The following is a 14,065-nucleotide window of genomic DNA, read 5'->3' as shown; positions in this document are numbered from 1 at the left end:
AAGCTCAGTCAAACTACACCATGCAATTCCCTGTCTTTTCAAGGTGACTTCACCATTAAATAAGACATAGAAATGCTTTTCCTTCAAGAAGAATTCAAGATGTTTGTGTTACAAACAATTCAATCTTTAAGCACAACACCCCTGCAAAACACAAGCAGAGAGGTTCTCAATCTCCAGTTATGAAACAAGTACTGGGGCCTTTTGTTAATAACAGCATTTAGAGAGAAGCAGCACCTGCTATAGGAATGCCAAATGCAGAAGCTTTATGAACAACTCAAAGCTGGAAAGTGCTTGGAACCAAGGGATAATAATCAATGCCAAGTAGAAAGAAAAAAGCCTACACTACCTTTTTATTTATTACCTGCTGCTCCTGCTTCAATCTATCTCTGGATTTAGCTTTTTGGTCATCAGTATTTCATGTATTTTGACAGTTACTCTCACTGCACTTTTTCTTGTACAAGGAAAAAAGGAAACACATGAAGAAAGGAAAGTATAAATACCAAAGAGATCATGGGATCACCCTGCTCCAAAAAGCATTCTTATTTAAATAGAAAAACACTATCCAGCTAAAAAGCACCTATTTCTGAGGAACACTCGAGAAGCCAGGATATTTCAGCACAGAGCTGAACCAGAACAAGCCACATTTCACACGACAGCTTAATGGAGAGGGAACACAGAAGTAATCACAGTCTGCAGCCTTAGCACAGTAAGCAGAACAAGAGGCTCCATGCTCCTGTTCAGCAGCATAGCAGTCATTGCAGAAATACCATTATAGGTGCATCTTATCCAAACACTGCAGAGAGGGCAACTGCACAAATGTGGAGGTTTCAATCCAAGATTTTCAGCTTCTCACAGTGCCTGCTGCTTTTTCAGCCTATCAAATGTGCATTCAATGCCAATCAGCCCCAGCTCTGCCCTTCTGCTGGTCCCCTCCTGCACTCAGCATGGCTGCAGAAGTCAAAGGAACAAAGGCAGTAGCTAAGAGGTTACAGAGTAGCTGCTACCAACACAAGGGATCCCTCACTGCACTTTCTGGAAATCAAGTGGAAAACCATTACTGATGATACTCTATCTTTACAGCCCAGAGCTGAAGCAACACAGTATGTTTCACATTTATTTTGCAAAATGCCACATTCCTTCCTCCTTCCTTCCAAAAGTACATCACGGAACTAGAGCACCACACCAAAGTGCTACAGGTATTACAAATTTACTTCAAAACTCAAGAATCTAAAAGAGTCATCTAATCACCAGCTTTCCTCAATTCAGGTCTGAAATGCTGCTCAAGGCACTGCTGAAGAAAATACTTTAGATGACCATTAAATCCATACACTCATGGAAATATCAATGAATATTGATATATGACATATTGATCAATTGATATATGAAATATCAATTAGCCAGCCTAGCAAATAACTTCACTCTTATACAGCCAAAATACACTGATAGCCTTGGGAGCATTACTATTGGTCAGATTTTTATTTCAGATGATGGCAAGGTTGGATTTCTTTTTAATGCAAGAGTCATCTGGACCAAAAGTAACCACCTGGGCTTAAGCTCTTGTGATTAGAGAAAGCTCCCCCAGGCCAGGGCAGGGCACATGGTCCAGATCCTGCCCTCCCGTCCCACCCCAGCCTGGGAGAAGCATCAGGGCCCTGGCAGCAGCTAAAGGCACCAAGTGTTCTGCCTCAACAGATGCACATTCTCCCACAAAGCAGAGCTTAACTTTTTTTTTTTTAATCAAAACTCACTGGCTGAACCATTAACAAGCTATGAAGACCAGTGCTAATGCATTATACTCACTTAGAAGCAGAGCATAGCAACACCAGCTTAACCACACTGTAGATCTTTGTTTTCTGTCCAATTAATTGCTCCACAACATCCATCTTATCAAGATCCTTATTTTTCCAAACACTATTTCACACGTTTAAGATTTTAAAAGCATCTGTGAGAACACAGACAAACCAACAACTGCCTTATCTTTAAAAAGTAAAATTAAGGCATTCTGAACTGTTAGTTTTTTTAGTCTAGAATAACATTCAATAAATTTAGTGCTGCTTATGCTGAAATTTGCATAGATACACAAGGAAAGAATCATAACTGCGTGGGACATAAAATAATAATAGTAATAGTAATAATAATAGCTATTTAAAAATAAAGCAAGACTTGTTTACCTATCTGACAATAAGCAGTTCAAGTTTCAGAGATCCTTGTCAATCTCAGTTCTTACACCAAAATAAAGTTTGGTTTTTTTTAATGCTCTGCAGAGTGAATATACAGATCAATACAAGTCTATGGGCAACTCCAGATTCTGATCTGCACAATAAGAGTCCCTTTACAAGAATGAATCTCTTGGTACATTCTTAAAACCTCGATGCTAAAACCTGCTGCTTACAGCTGAAATTGCTATGTGTTTTTTAAGTATTCTGAAATTAGCCAGAAAAAATACAAAGCAAAAAAATTCCTTTCAATTATTGCCTGCTATATTTTTGGGGGGTGTAAAAGCCTAAGAGTTCCATTATTACGAGGTGAGCTGTAAAAATAAAGTTTGAGAAAGAAAAAGAAATTCCAAGAGTCAACCTACAAGAGTGAATTATTTAAGTAACAATCTGCATTTAAAATTATTTAAGTAACAATCAGAACGGCACCAGCTGCTCTTCACATTGCTTGGTTTTTTTTATTTCTGGTGAGGGTTTTTAGTGGTGTTTTTTTTGTTTTTTGGCTTTTTGTTATTTGTTTTGGGGTTTTTTGTTAGCCTGTGTTATTAAATAAAATCAAGGATACAGGCATTCAAAATACAGACAGTGAAGAGAATCTCTAAGGCTGAAGCCATCTGGAACCTTCTGCCAGGGCCCTTGGAGTTGCACTGGGCTCCAGAGCCCAGGTCACACGGTACAGAACGTGGATCCCAGCTGCCTGAGCCATGAGAACACTGCAGGAGACAGCTCTAAGATACATCTTTTCTAGATCACAGCAAGCTCAAAACATCATTGTTGCAGCACTGCTGCAAATCATAGTTCCTCCTGGCAAGCTGTTATAAAATATGCAAGGGTGAACAAGGTGGAAGTGCCTGCAATCTTAATTACCTTTTTCCACTGTTAAAATGTGAGCCAAGCAAATACCACATCAGCTCTCATCAAGTTAAAAAATGCATGCCCCTTCTCAAGGTATCACACATGTGCTCTGTGCACATTTACAGCCACACCACACAGCCAGGGTGCAACACCCAGGCCTTTTTACATACATATACCAACAAAAAAGACGTATTTCAACAATGTCTTTTTTCAACTTCTAAGTGAGACTGAGATATTAACAGCACAAAAGAGACTCCATGTGCCAGGAACCACCAACTTCACAAAGCACCTTCCTCCTTACAGAACAAAAATATACAAAAATATAACTCAGGAGATCCAACTCAACTGTTTGATTTTAAGCTTCTATTTTTAAAATAAAAGTGACCTTTGCACTGAGGATGAGTAAAGCCTCTTAATGCAAACCTATCTACTTTTGTCTAGTTTATCCTGTAGTCTTAAGGGCTTACATCTTTGAATGTGTCCAAGCCCAAATACAGAACCAAATAAAAAGATGAAAATATAAACTGCTATAGTGGCTCTGAACAACAGATGATGGTTTCCATTCAAGGCCTCTGGCATCTCATCTATTGCACAGCACAAAGCAGAAACCCACCTCACATGAAAAAGCAAGCTTTGACTCTGCAGATTCCTGGATGAGCAGAAGCAGTTAAAATATTTTCATTAAGAACTAACCCAGCAACACACACCTGGCCTTCTGTGAAGACAGGCAGCAGGTGAAAGCACAAGTTCCAGTATTTAACTACTTCAAAATTATAATAATAAAAAGGACAGCTAAGCAGAGTTCAGTCCCTCCTATCTATCAAGAAGTTAATTTCTGAACTGTCCTTCCATTTAAATTGATTCCTTTCAAAATTTTAGCCATCACCTTTAAGTTCTTGCATGAATTTGATTTTTTACAAAATACCTCAATTTCAGAAGGCACATTCTTCTATACCTTTTTAGAAGAATGAATCACCCTGATTACTACTGCTTTGGGTTTTTTTTTAAAGCAAAAGGTACATTACTTTTCACAAAATTCCTCATTATAATGTTCTGTCCTCATTACACCAATTCCTGGAAGAGGTTGCTTACTACAGCTCACAACCAGGACACAAAGAAGTGAAGCAGCATGCTTATGCATGTTTAAAAGCATTTTAACATGTTTGACACTACCCAGTATGATGTTTCTCAGGAATGGGAATGTGCTTTTTAAAGGACACTCTCTACAGGAATCAATTTAGTACCTTTATAAGCTAAAAGGGACTACAATACTTCCTTGCTAGCTGCAGGGATGCCAACTGATGATTCCCAAGATTTTACTAGAATACAATTTTAAATGTTTTCAGATACTGAGACACATGCACTGCAGTATGTAAAATACAAACCTACCACCTGCACCAACAAGAACCTTCTGGCTATGGCCTTACTTATCCAATTTCAGAACAGATGCCTAATTTTAAAAAAGGAACTTTTTTGTACACATTCTTTGGTCAGAGTTAGTGATAAAGCAGTTAAATTGAAAGAAGTGTGTAAAAACTGTTTGGTGGTTATTCTCAAACAGTATTGAGTTGATTTTCTTTTGCCCACAAAAAAAATTAGACAATCCTATCTGCATGAGTGCTCCTTAAACAACTGACTTCTGTTTCTCTTCCTTAAGCCATTGTGTTTAACAGAGGAAAAGCAATTGTTGGCTTTAACCTGCCAGTCATTTCTGCACGAAGACAGCCTCTGAAAACACACAAATTTCACAACAAAGCCTCAAACAAGCACAGTGGAAGACACAGAGGAGAGGTGTGTGCAGTACTTCCCAGGCAATGGAAGATGTTGGTGCTCAGAAATAAAAATACTGCTGTAACTGACCCAAGAAGTGTGTAGTGGTAGAACAGGAATGGTTATCTCTCTGCACTGAACAAGTACAGAGTGGTCTCCTGAATTAGCTATCAAGAACAGACACTGTGTGTGCTGCTTACCCTCCATCCAGTCCCTCAGTCCTACATTCAGCACCTTTTTCCCCCTTTCCAACAACGCCTGGCTAGTGGGTTCACCAAGTGTGCTCCTCATTAACAGCATATCTGGAGACAAAGATAGGCCTCTCCCACTGAGCTCAGCTCTCCTTCCCTGTTTCAGCTCTCAGATAGCAGCTCCCTCTTGCCCCTGCAGCTGCTATCTGCCTTGCACCAAAAATTCTGCCTGCACACCCCAGGGCCAGCTTGTAAACCTCCAAGTGTATTCCCAGCTGCTCACACCAGCCCTTCCACAGCACAGGCCACCAAGAACTCGTGCCTGCCAAAAGTCAGATCTTTTACATGTAAAACCCAATGATTTTCAGTGTCTAAATGTTCCTGTAAAAACTTAACTCAGGCTTATTCTGTGCAGCTGCTACAGTTAAGCTTACTAGGTATCCCTCAGGTTTTCTCCATTCACAAAAGTGGAAAAACACAAAATGCATTTGCTACCACCTCAGGCAGCATTCCTGCAGATCTCTGCCTCAAACCCAACAGGTTTCATGGCTGGGTTCCTCTTTCTCCCTGCAGCTCAGAGTCAGGAGCTCTGATCTAATTTCTTCCAGAAACAGACAAACAGATCTCACATCTCTCTTTCAGCAGCACAGCTTATTCATTTGCCTCTGCCCTGTGCAGAGTGAGTGGCAATCAGTTCCATTCTGCAGCAGCACAGGTTCTCCATGAAAGCAAAATTTAAAAATGCTTGCAGAAGCTTCTGTGCCACTGAAATAGAAGACGGCAAAATTACTTTCCTCAAGTGTGACCTTATGAATTTCCTGTTTTGAAGCACTATTTCAATATCATAAATTAACAGGTTATTTACATACAATAAGTACTCTTTGACAAATGTTTAAAAAAGCCTCTATAAATTCCTGCTCCAGCCTCTAAAATAACCCAATTGAACTCCAGAATTTCAGGGGAAAAAAGAAGAGGTTGCTCAGAGTCCATCATGAAGAGCTGTTTCCACAAGGGAGCTCTTTAGCACTGAAACATATGTTCAGGCTAGCAGGGAACAGCAGTGGAACTGGAAGGCATCCTATCCATCAGTCCCAGTTTGCACATCTCAAACAGTGCAGTGCTTCACACACACTGTATAAAGTAATTTGAGCTCCTTCTTAGACAGCTACATATTTCTGCACTCAAACTCATGGAGACTATTTCTGCAGTGCAGTCACAGCTGACTCTTGCATTCAGTATAACACAACAGAAGGAGGAAAATATGTAATTCAGAATATAACTTATGTTCTCTCAGTCCTCTGACTTGTGACCAGATCATTTACGAAGGTCAGACGATAGAGTCTCAGAAGAACATAAAACAGAAGTCATATTTCTGTGACCAGATAATAAATAATATTCCTTGAGCCCTGAGGAAAGGCCATATCACTGCCAACAGCCAGATATCAGTCACAAGGGAACAGGGCAGTCCAGTTAATCAATAACTTCACATAAGGCCACCATTGTGTTTTTGGTCTGGGCCTGAACTCGCCAGTTACAGCCCAAATCCACAAGAAAACCACAAACTGCAGGATGTGAGGTTTCACAAAAATTGAGAATGGAAAAAATAAACGAAGAGTTAAGCCTTGCTTTCCTTTTCAAAAACTCTTTGGGCTAAGATTTTGGCATGAGCTCCATTTTCAGACAAATCTAGATAGATCTTGCTGAAACATCATCACTGGAAAATAAGAAAAGCTTGCAGGGAAAAGGGTAGGTGAGAAGACTGTTCTCTTTTCTCCATACTTTTACTCTAGCACCATTACTTCACCAAAAAAAAAAATGGTTTAAGATTCTGCCCACTTACACCACAGCATGTGCTTATGTACAGAGAAATATCTATATTCAACAGACGATGGTGAAATTTATGTGATTTCAGAAAAAAATCTACTGGGTAAATCTATGAAAAAATCCACAGAAGGCCATGAGGGCCATGCCAGGAGCTGCCCTGGGAGCTGGGGCAGTGCTTGCAGAGCTGCCAGTGCCACGCCTGGCACGCTGCCACCCTCCTGCCCAGGCACTCCAGAACAGCCACGTCCTGCAGGAAGGGTGAGAAGGGTGGGGTGGCACACAGGGCTTGGAGGTGCTGCAGCACCAGGACACAACAGGGCTGGCATGGAGCAAGATCCGGGCTCCAGCAATCCCTGGACACAAAGTCCTCACAACAAGGACACATCAGGAACTGTTCCCTCAACAGGACAATGAACTTCTCTTAGCCAGAAGGCCAGGAACATCAAACACCCTGCCAGGCAGCAAGGCTGCTCTTGAAGCCATTTTTCTTGTCCAACTGGATACACACTGTAAATAAATTCCTTCCGTAACTAAATTTAGGCACTAGTGTTTCAGTAATAATAGACACCTTTTATAAAGGTGCTTTACTGTACATCTTATTACCTTGCCATGCATGCCAAATACCCAAAATCAGATACCCAAATACCAGAACAGACTGGCTCACTTCCATGTTAACATGGCACTAACTAGACAGACTCACTTGACAGCACCCTATCACAATCTCAATCTAAAAAATACACTAAAAACATTAGGCTGAACATCCTTACTTCATGAAGTAACATACTAATTTTACCTCCTAGTTCATGAAATGAGAGTTTGACCCAACATCCAACAGAATGTACAGGTATTTTTCCACTGACCTAAACAGGATCACATCACTTGACAATTACAAGGTTATTACTTTTCATAACGTGCTCTTAAATATTTGTCTCCTTCTGTAGAGTATTTTGGAATAAAGTAAGAGCTATAAATGGTTGCACCACAATTACTGTCACAAATCACCTCCTATACATTATATAACAAATAGGAGCCAAACAGCTGACGAGGTTCCAGAGGAATCTGCTGCCAGAGTGGGGCTGAGATTCCTGCCATCCCCATCTTCCTAGGACAACATCCTGACTCCTGTTTGGACATTTGTAATCACAGCTCTTTGCAGAGCCCCACTGCAAACTGACAGACTAAATAATTCCATGTTTAAAAAATGGCACAGAGCTACAAGCAGGCAAACACAATCAACAGGTCCTGTAAATAATTTCAAACCATCTATACTAAAGACAGTTTCAAAAACAGCACCTTGCTTTCACAGATTTTGGCAAATCATTTCTGCAATAGCATGATTCTTCCATTAGCACAATACAATACATGTGCATAATACTTTCTTGATATATTCTTGTCCATCAAAAGTGAACCAGTGCTGTTGGTTTTAAATACTTAAATGCTACAGACAAATTCTGAAATAAACCAACCCAAGGCACATATCTCAGCTACCCCTGCTCCAAAGCTCAAGTTCCTGTAATTCCTCTGCTTTCTAGGTGGTCCTAACTCCACCACATTATTTCCCTCAAGTGCTTCACTGGTAAACTGAGAGACTATGTATTTAATTAATATAAATCATCAAGAAAAACAAGAGCATAAAGCAGCCACTGCTGCACATACTTGGAAAGCAAGCCTGCAAAATGCATTCACTTGCCAGGTTTGTTTTTACTTTCTCTAAATCAAGAGAAATAAAGTGTTTAACTGCAGCAGCATTAGTAAAGAAGCCAGATTTTATATCTTTTACAGGCATGTTCTCTAAGACACAGAGAATCTGGCCTGGACCGGGAAGTTTTCCTGGCACAACTGTGGTTGTTAAAAAACACAACAGGGGGAACATCATAAATACCAGAGCAGGTCTTGAGAACAAGTCTCCAACCAGGGAGTCATCACTGCTGTGAGGCTTTCTCTGCTCAAGGAACAGACATGATGACAGCCCAGTAACACTCATTATTCCATGAAGCCTTTACGCAATAGTTGAGCTGCACTTGTGATCATAATTACTATAATCAGATATTTATTGAATCTGCAGCCTGTTCCTAGAAAAGTTACTAATTTTTGAAAAAATATTTTAAGATTGTTTAAGGTCCAATTTAGAAAACAGTGTGCTAAAGGCAGAAATAAAAATTTCTAAGAAGAAGCATTAGCAAGTTACAAGCAGCACAGTACTTTTCCTTTCCCTCGGCTATTTAATGTATATTAAATATGACTGAATGCTATGATGGGTATCACAGCCCCATTTATTTCAATTACTATTTACTAAAACTGTCAACAGTCAGATGCTCATTAGCACATCAGAATGTACACAGATGCTTATTAAACACAAGGATCTTCCTCAGCAAATCTGAGTACAGACGTGGTAATAACCTGTAGCATTACCACACAGAGCTCCAGCAGCAAAGTCATTTTTTCATTAAATCACCAGTGTGCTTGCTGTCACTGCAGGGAGCAAGTTCATTCCTCAAACATAAGATATACTTGTGAAATATTTGACACAAAACTAGAAGAAATCTAGGACAAAAGAAATCCAGTTAACACTGGCATAACAAAGACTTAGGGTTTGCATCCAGGCACAAACATGGATTGGGAAAATGGTGTGTGCAGTGTGTCTAAAAAACACCTCTCCTAGGCAGATGGAGGTTTTTTGACAGTAACTTTCTGTAAGTCAAGGATGATTTTAATTCACAGAAATTATTTCCACACCTTCTTCTGAGAAAATGAAAGGTGCAATACCAAACAATAAATACTTACTCTGTGACTTGTCACTTCGGAAAGCTGTGTAAATTTATTACTGATGAAAGGAGCCAAGATTCATAGCTCATGATAATTACATTTCCTCATTATCAAAGATGTGAAGTAGTGAATAAGCTCACAGCACCAGTGAGCCCACTTACTTCTTAAACATCTCAAGAAGTTCTAGCTGGGAGATCTAGAGTATTCTCCTTTTTTCTCGAGGATGACCAACAATGTATTTGTACATAAACTTCATGGGTCAACAGTTATTACAAGTAGTGCATTACTCTGAGTAAATACAGTTTTAATCCAGGACTGTTCAGGAGGATTCTAAAATTCCCCCAGCAATGCTTTCTGTGACACACTTTACCTAAGTGTTTTCAGTTAGGATGTCTCCATCAGCAAGCTGCAGCCTTCAGTATAAGGGGTGCAGCACCATGGGGTTTTTTTTTACTTCTGCCTAAACCTCGTGGTGCAGTGGAGAACGGCATGGCTGTACTTCCCTCAAACTCAAGGAATGAGACAACAGGGACAAGAGGAGCCAGCCGGGCAGACTTGTTTACTCTCAAGGAGGCTCAGGGCAAACCTCTACAACTCCTTTACAGGAGGCTGCAGTGAGAGAGGGGCTGGTCTCTTCTGCTGTGCCTGAAGCAAGGACCAGAGAAAATGGCCTTAAGCTGGGACAGAGGAAATTCAGATCAAATATTAGAAAGAAAATTTTCAGGATTCAGGAGGTCAGGCCGTTTAGGGAGGTGGCAGAGTTGCTGTCCCTGGCAGTGTTAAAGAGGCTGGCACTGGATGATGTGATTTAGTGGTTTAGGAATTACAGTAGCAGTACGGGGTTGATGGCTGGACTTGGTGATCTAAAAGGTGTCTTCCAACCTCGATGATTCGATGGCTCCACATCCAGCTCACCACAACCCTGCAGGGAGCAGCGGCTGCGAGCCCCTTCCACGGAACTGGTGCAGGCTACCGTGCTCAGCAGGATGAACGGGGCGGGAGGAGCGAGGCAGGGGGACACAGAGCCCCAACACTGAGTGGGGCTCCTTCAATCGCAGAGGCGGAAACAGCCGCGGGTGCTGTCCCACACCCACAGCGGCGCCAGGGCCGGGCCCCCGCGCTGCCCCGCGGCCGTGAGGGGTAACCGGCCCCGGCCTGCCCGCCGGGCTCGGGCCCGGCCCGCCCCACCCTGCCCGCGTGTCCCGGGGGGCTCGGGCTGCGCGGGGCCCGAGCGCGGTGACGGCCCCGCCGGAGCCACCGCCCCGCGGGGGGCGGAGCGCGGCCGCCCCTCGTTGCGCCGGGGCGGTGAATCACGGCCCGCCCGTCTCCTCCCCCCCCCTCCTCCATCTCAGCAGCGCCCTCAGCCTCTCTCCTCCATACAAAAGCAAAATGTCCGCCATCTTCACAGGCTGCTGCTGCCGCCGCCGGGCCGGACGGGGCCGCGCCGCGCCAAGGGCGGCCCAGCCGCGGGGCCGAGGCGGCCGGGGGGGTCATTACCTTAATGCAGTAGGGCGGCTCGTCGAACGTAACCAGCATGTACCTGTCGCCGCGGCTGGCGGGGTCCCGGGCCCGCAGCTGCGGAGAGAGCGGAGAGAAGCGGCGTGAGCGGGGCGAAGGGGGCGAGGGGGGCGGCGGCTCCCCCGGCGCCGCGCACTAACCTTCATGAAGATCTCCACGGCGCCCTTGGCGATGTCCAGGTAGCTGGTGCCCAGGTACGCCCGCTGGTTCATGGAGGCGGACGTGTCTATGAGGAAGAGGAGGATCGGCATGGTCCAGGCAGAGCCCCGGCCGGCGGGCTCCCTGCGGAGGAGGCGCGGCGCTCGCCCGCGGCTCGCTCGGCTCTGGCGGCGCTGCCCGAGCTCGCCCGGACTCAACTTCTCTTCCCTGAGCCTCCACCAGCACCATGTGACCAGCGCGCACGCCATTGGCTGGCAATTATACCGACATTTGCATATTCATGGCGGCGCGCGCGCGCGCGCGGGGCGGGGGGGAGGGAAGGGGGGGAGAGGGATGGCGGCGGGCGCGCGCGCGCCGCACCTGTCACACACACACAGCGCCCGCCCCGCCCCTCTGCGGGGTCCCCCGCCCCGCGCTTCAGGGGCCGCCCCGCCCGGCCCCTCGCGGTCGGTCCCCGTCCCGATCCCGCCGTGTGCCCCCGGTACCCGCGGCTGAGTCACCGCGCCGCCGCCCCACCTCGGCCCGCGCTGCCCTCCATGGGTGGGGAGTATGCAGGAGCTGTGTGCTGGTTCCGGGGACCCGAGCGAAGCCGCTCAGAGCTCACCCGGTGACATAATCGGCCCCGTTCCTGCTCTCCAGACGTTTCACTCAAGCACTGAATCCCCAATGCCCATATGCGATCCTTTCCCGGGTCAGGTAACATCTCCCACAGGCAGTGCCTGGATCTGGCCATCACACACTGACAGGGCACCTCAGTGTACCTGGATCAATGAAAGATGCCAACAAACTAATCGTGGCAAAACTGAAAATACATAAACCCTACACTAGTTCCTACCACTCAGAAAAATTCAAAACAAAAATTCTGAAAGGAGGGATCACAGACTCAATTGGCTTGGAAAGTCTCTCTGAGATCAAGTCCAGCTGATGGCCCAACACCACTTTGTCAGCCAGACCATGGCACCGAGTGCCACGTTCAGTTTTCCCTTAAACACCTCCAGGAACGGTGACTCCACCACCTCCCCGGGCTGCCTGTTCTAATCACCCTTTCTGTGAAGAAGTTCCTCCTAATGTCCCACCCAAACCTCGCCATACAGCTCAAGGCCATGTCCCCTTGTCCTGCCGCTGGGAGAAGAGCCCAGCTTGCCCCTGGTTACAGCCTCCTTTCAGGTAATTTTGGAGAGAAATAAAGTCCTCCCTGAGCCTCCTCTTCAAGGTGTCCTGCTCCAACAGGCCTGGCAGCCACCACCGACAGCAACCAGATAAGGGGAAGGAGGCTGAGGAAGTATTTAGCACTATGTGCACTCATGAATGCTTGTTTTCTTCTAGGAGCAAATCCAAAACACACAAAACAATCACTGCCAGCATGTATCTTACTTTAAATTAATAAAGAAACTGATAATATTTTCCAGTGCTTTTAAATTCAAAGGCTTTTTCCATGTATTGTTTTGCCATTCATTTCAACAGCAGGCAGAATCAACTTCAGTTCTCACTCCATTTTTGTGAAGCACTTGGACAATACTGTTGTTGCACAACATTACAGGTGAATTCTAATGCCCCATTACAAATGTTGGTAAAGATACCATTGCTCATTTTGCTCAGAATAATCACGAGATGTAAGCTAATTTGATTCAGGCATGTACTCATCCCTTTTGTCACCAGAAAAAGCCCAACACCTGCACACAGGACTTGCCACATCTTCATATTGACTTTAGAAAGACTATTGTCTTTTAAAAAAATCCCCTGCAGATATTTTTCAAATAACATTATCTCATTAATTAATTCTATTGAACCAAAAGTAGGTAAGTTAAATAGTTGAAAAAGAATCCTGTCAAACATGGAGACTCCATTCCATTATCCAGGCCCTCCATAAGTTGTGCATGTGTATCTGCAATTAAGGTTTCTGAATTTTAACAATCATAGCAGAAAGGCCAGGAGGGATAAACAGATAAATATTTTTACGCAAGTCATTAGTGCACATGAATGGAGCCAGACTGAAACAAATGGGATTTGAATCTCTATAGATAAGATAAAAATGCAGATACGGTATTTTTGTACTGCTGCATGTTAGCCTGGAAAGATAACTCCTGGTCAGGAATGGATTTGCGAAGGCCTGAATGGAAACTGAAGGATTGGTAGAAGATGCCACCTAACACCGCCAGGTCCTGGCACGGGGAACTCGATGAGGCCACCTATGCATTGCTCTCATGGCAGCCAGATGAGCTCAGAGACTCCTTCTGCCTCCAGCTGACCTCAGCCAATTCCAGCTGGCAGCCTGATGCCCGTGTCCTGCAGCCTCCCTGACTGGCTCTATGAAATGCTAAACAATTACAAGTTCATATCCTCACCATTTTTTTTATAATTCCAGACCACCAGATACCTAAAAGCTGCTTCTTTGCTATCCAAACATAGTATTTAAAGGTCAAGATGAAACTCTTGTTTCCCAATTCACAGGCTGACCTTTCCAAGGGCAGCAGCAGGCAAGCTTCACATACTCTTCCTCTTTCTCTCTTAAGGATCTTGTTTTTAGATCCTGCTCCAGCTGGACACCACAAGAGTTAAAGTCTAGCAATCTTCTAGGTACAATGCAAGACATTTATTTAGTTTAATGAGACACTTTTTGTTCCTGAGATTACAGACACCATGGTTGCTAACATGCATGAATACAGCTAGAGTGGCTTTTACTCCTCCTCCATACAGTTTATTTTTTCAGTGCTGACTTTCTGGCAGCTGTGGCAGTGGACATTTATCATCTCCATAAAGTTTAAA

General features: G+C 44.1%; 1 protein-coding gene across 6 annotated transcripts in view; it reads right to left on the bottom strand.

The window, feature by feature from the left end:
* The window catches only part of LOC134425766 (integrator complex subunit 6-like), a 39,735-nt gene extending 28,277 nt beyond the window's left edge, over window positions 1–11,458 (bottom strand). For all 6 annotated transcript variants that reach the window (XR_010029760.1, XR_010029761.1, XM_063170718.1 and 3 more), the window contains exons 1-2: window positions 11,281–11,458; window positions 11,120–11,197 (exon numbers count right to left, since the gene is read on the bottom strand). Coding sequence is in view for 4 of the 6 variants with exons in the window: in XM_063170718.1 (XP_063026788.1) it covers window positions 11,120–11,197; window positions 11,281–11,391 (189 nt within the window). In the remaining 2 variants the exon portion in view is untranslated. The remainder of the gene's footprint in view (window positions 1–11,119; window positions 11,198–11,280) is intronic.
* Between the last annotated feature and the right edge of the window lie 2,607 nt (window positions 11,459–14,065).

Source organism: Melospiza melodia, chromosome 16, assembly GCF_035770615.1.
Source record: "Melospiza melodia melodia isolate bMelMel2 chromosome 16, bMelMel2.pri, whole genome shotgun sequence".
NCBI lineage: Eukaryota > Metazoa > Chordata > Aves > Passeriformes > Passerellidae > Melospiza > Melospiza melodia.
The sequence above is the reverse complement of the archived record's forward strand: the minus strand, read 5'-3'. Positions and strand labels throughout refer to the sequence as shown.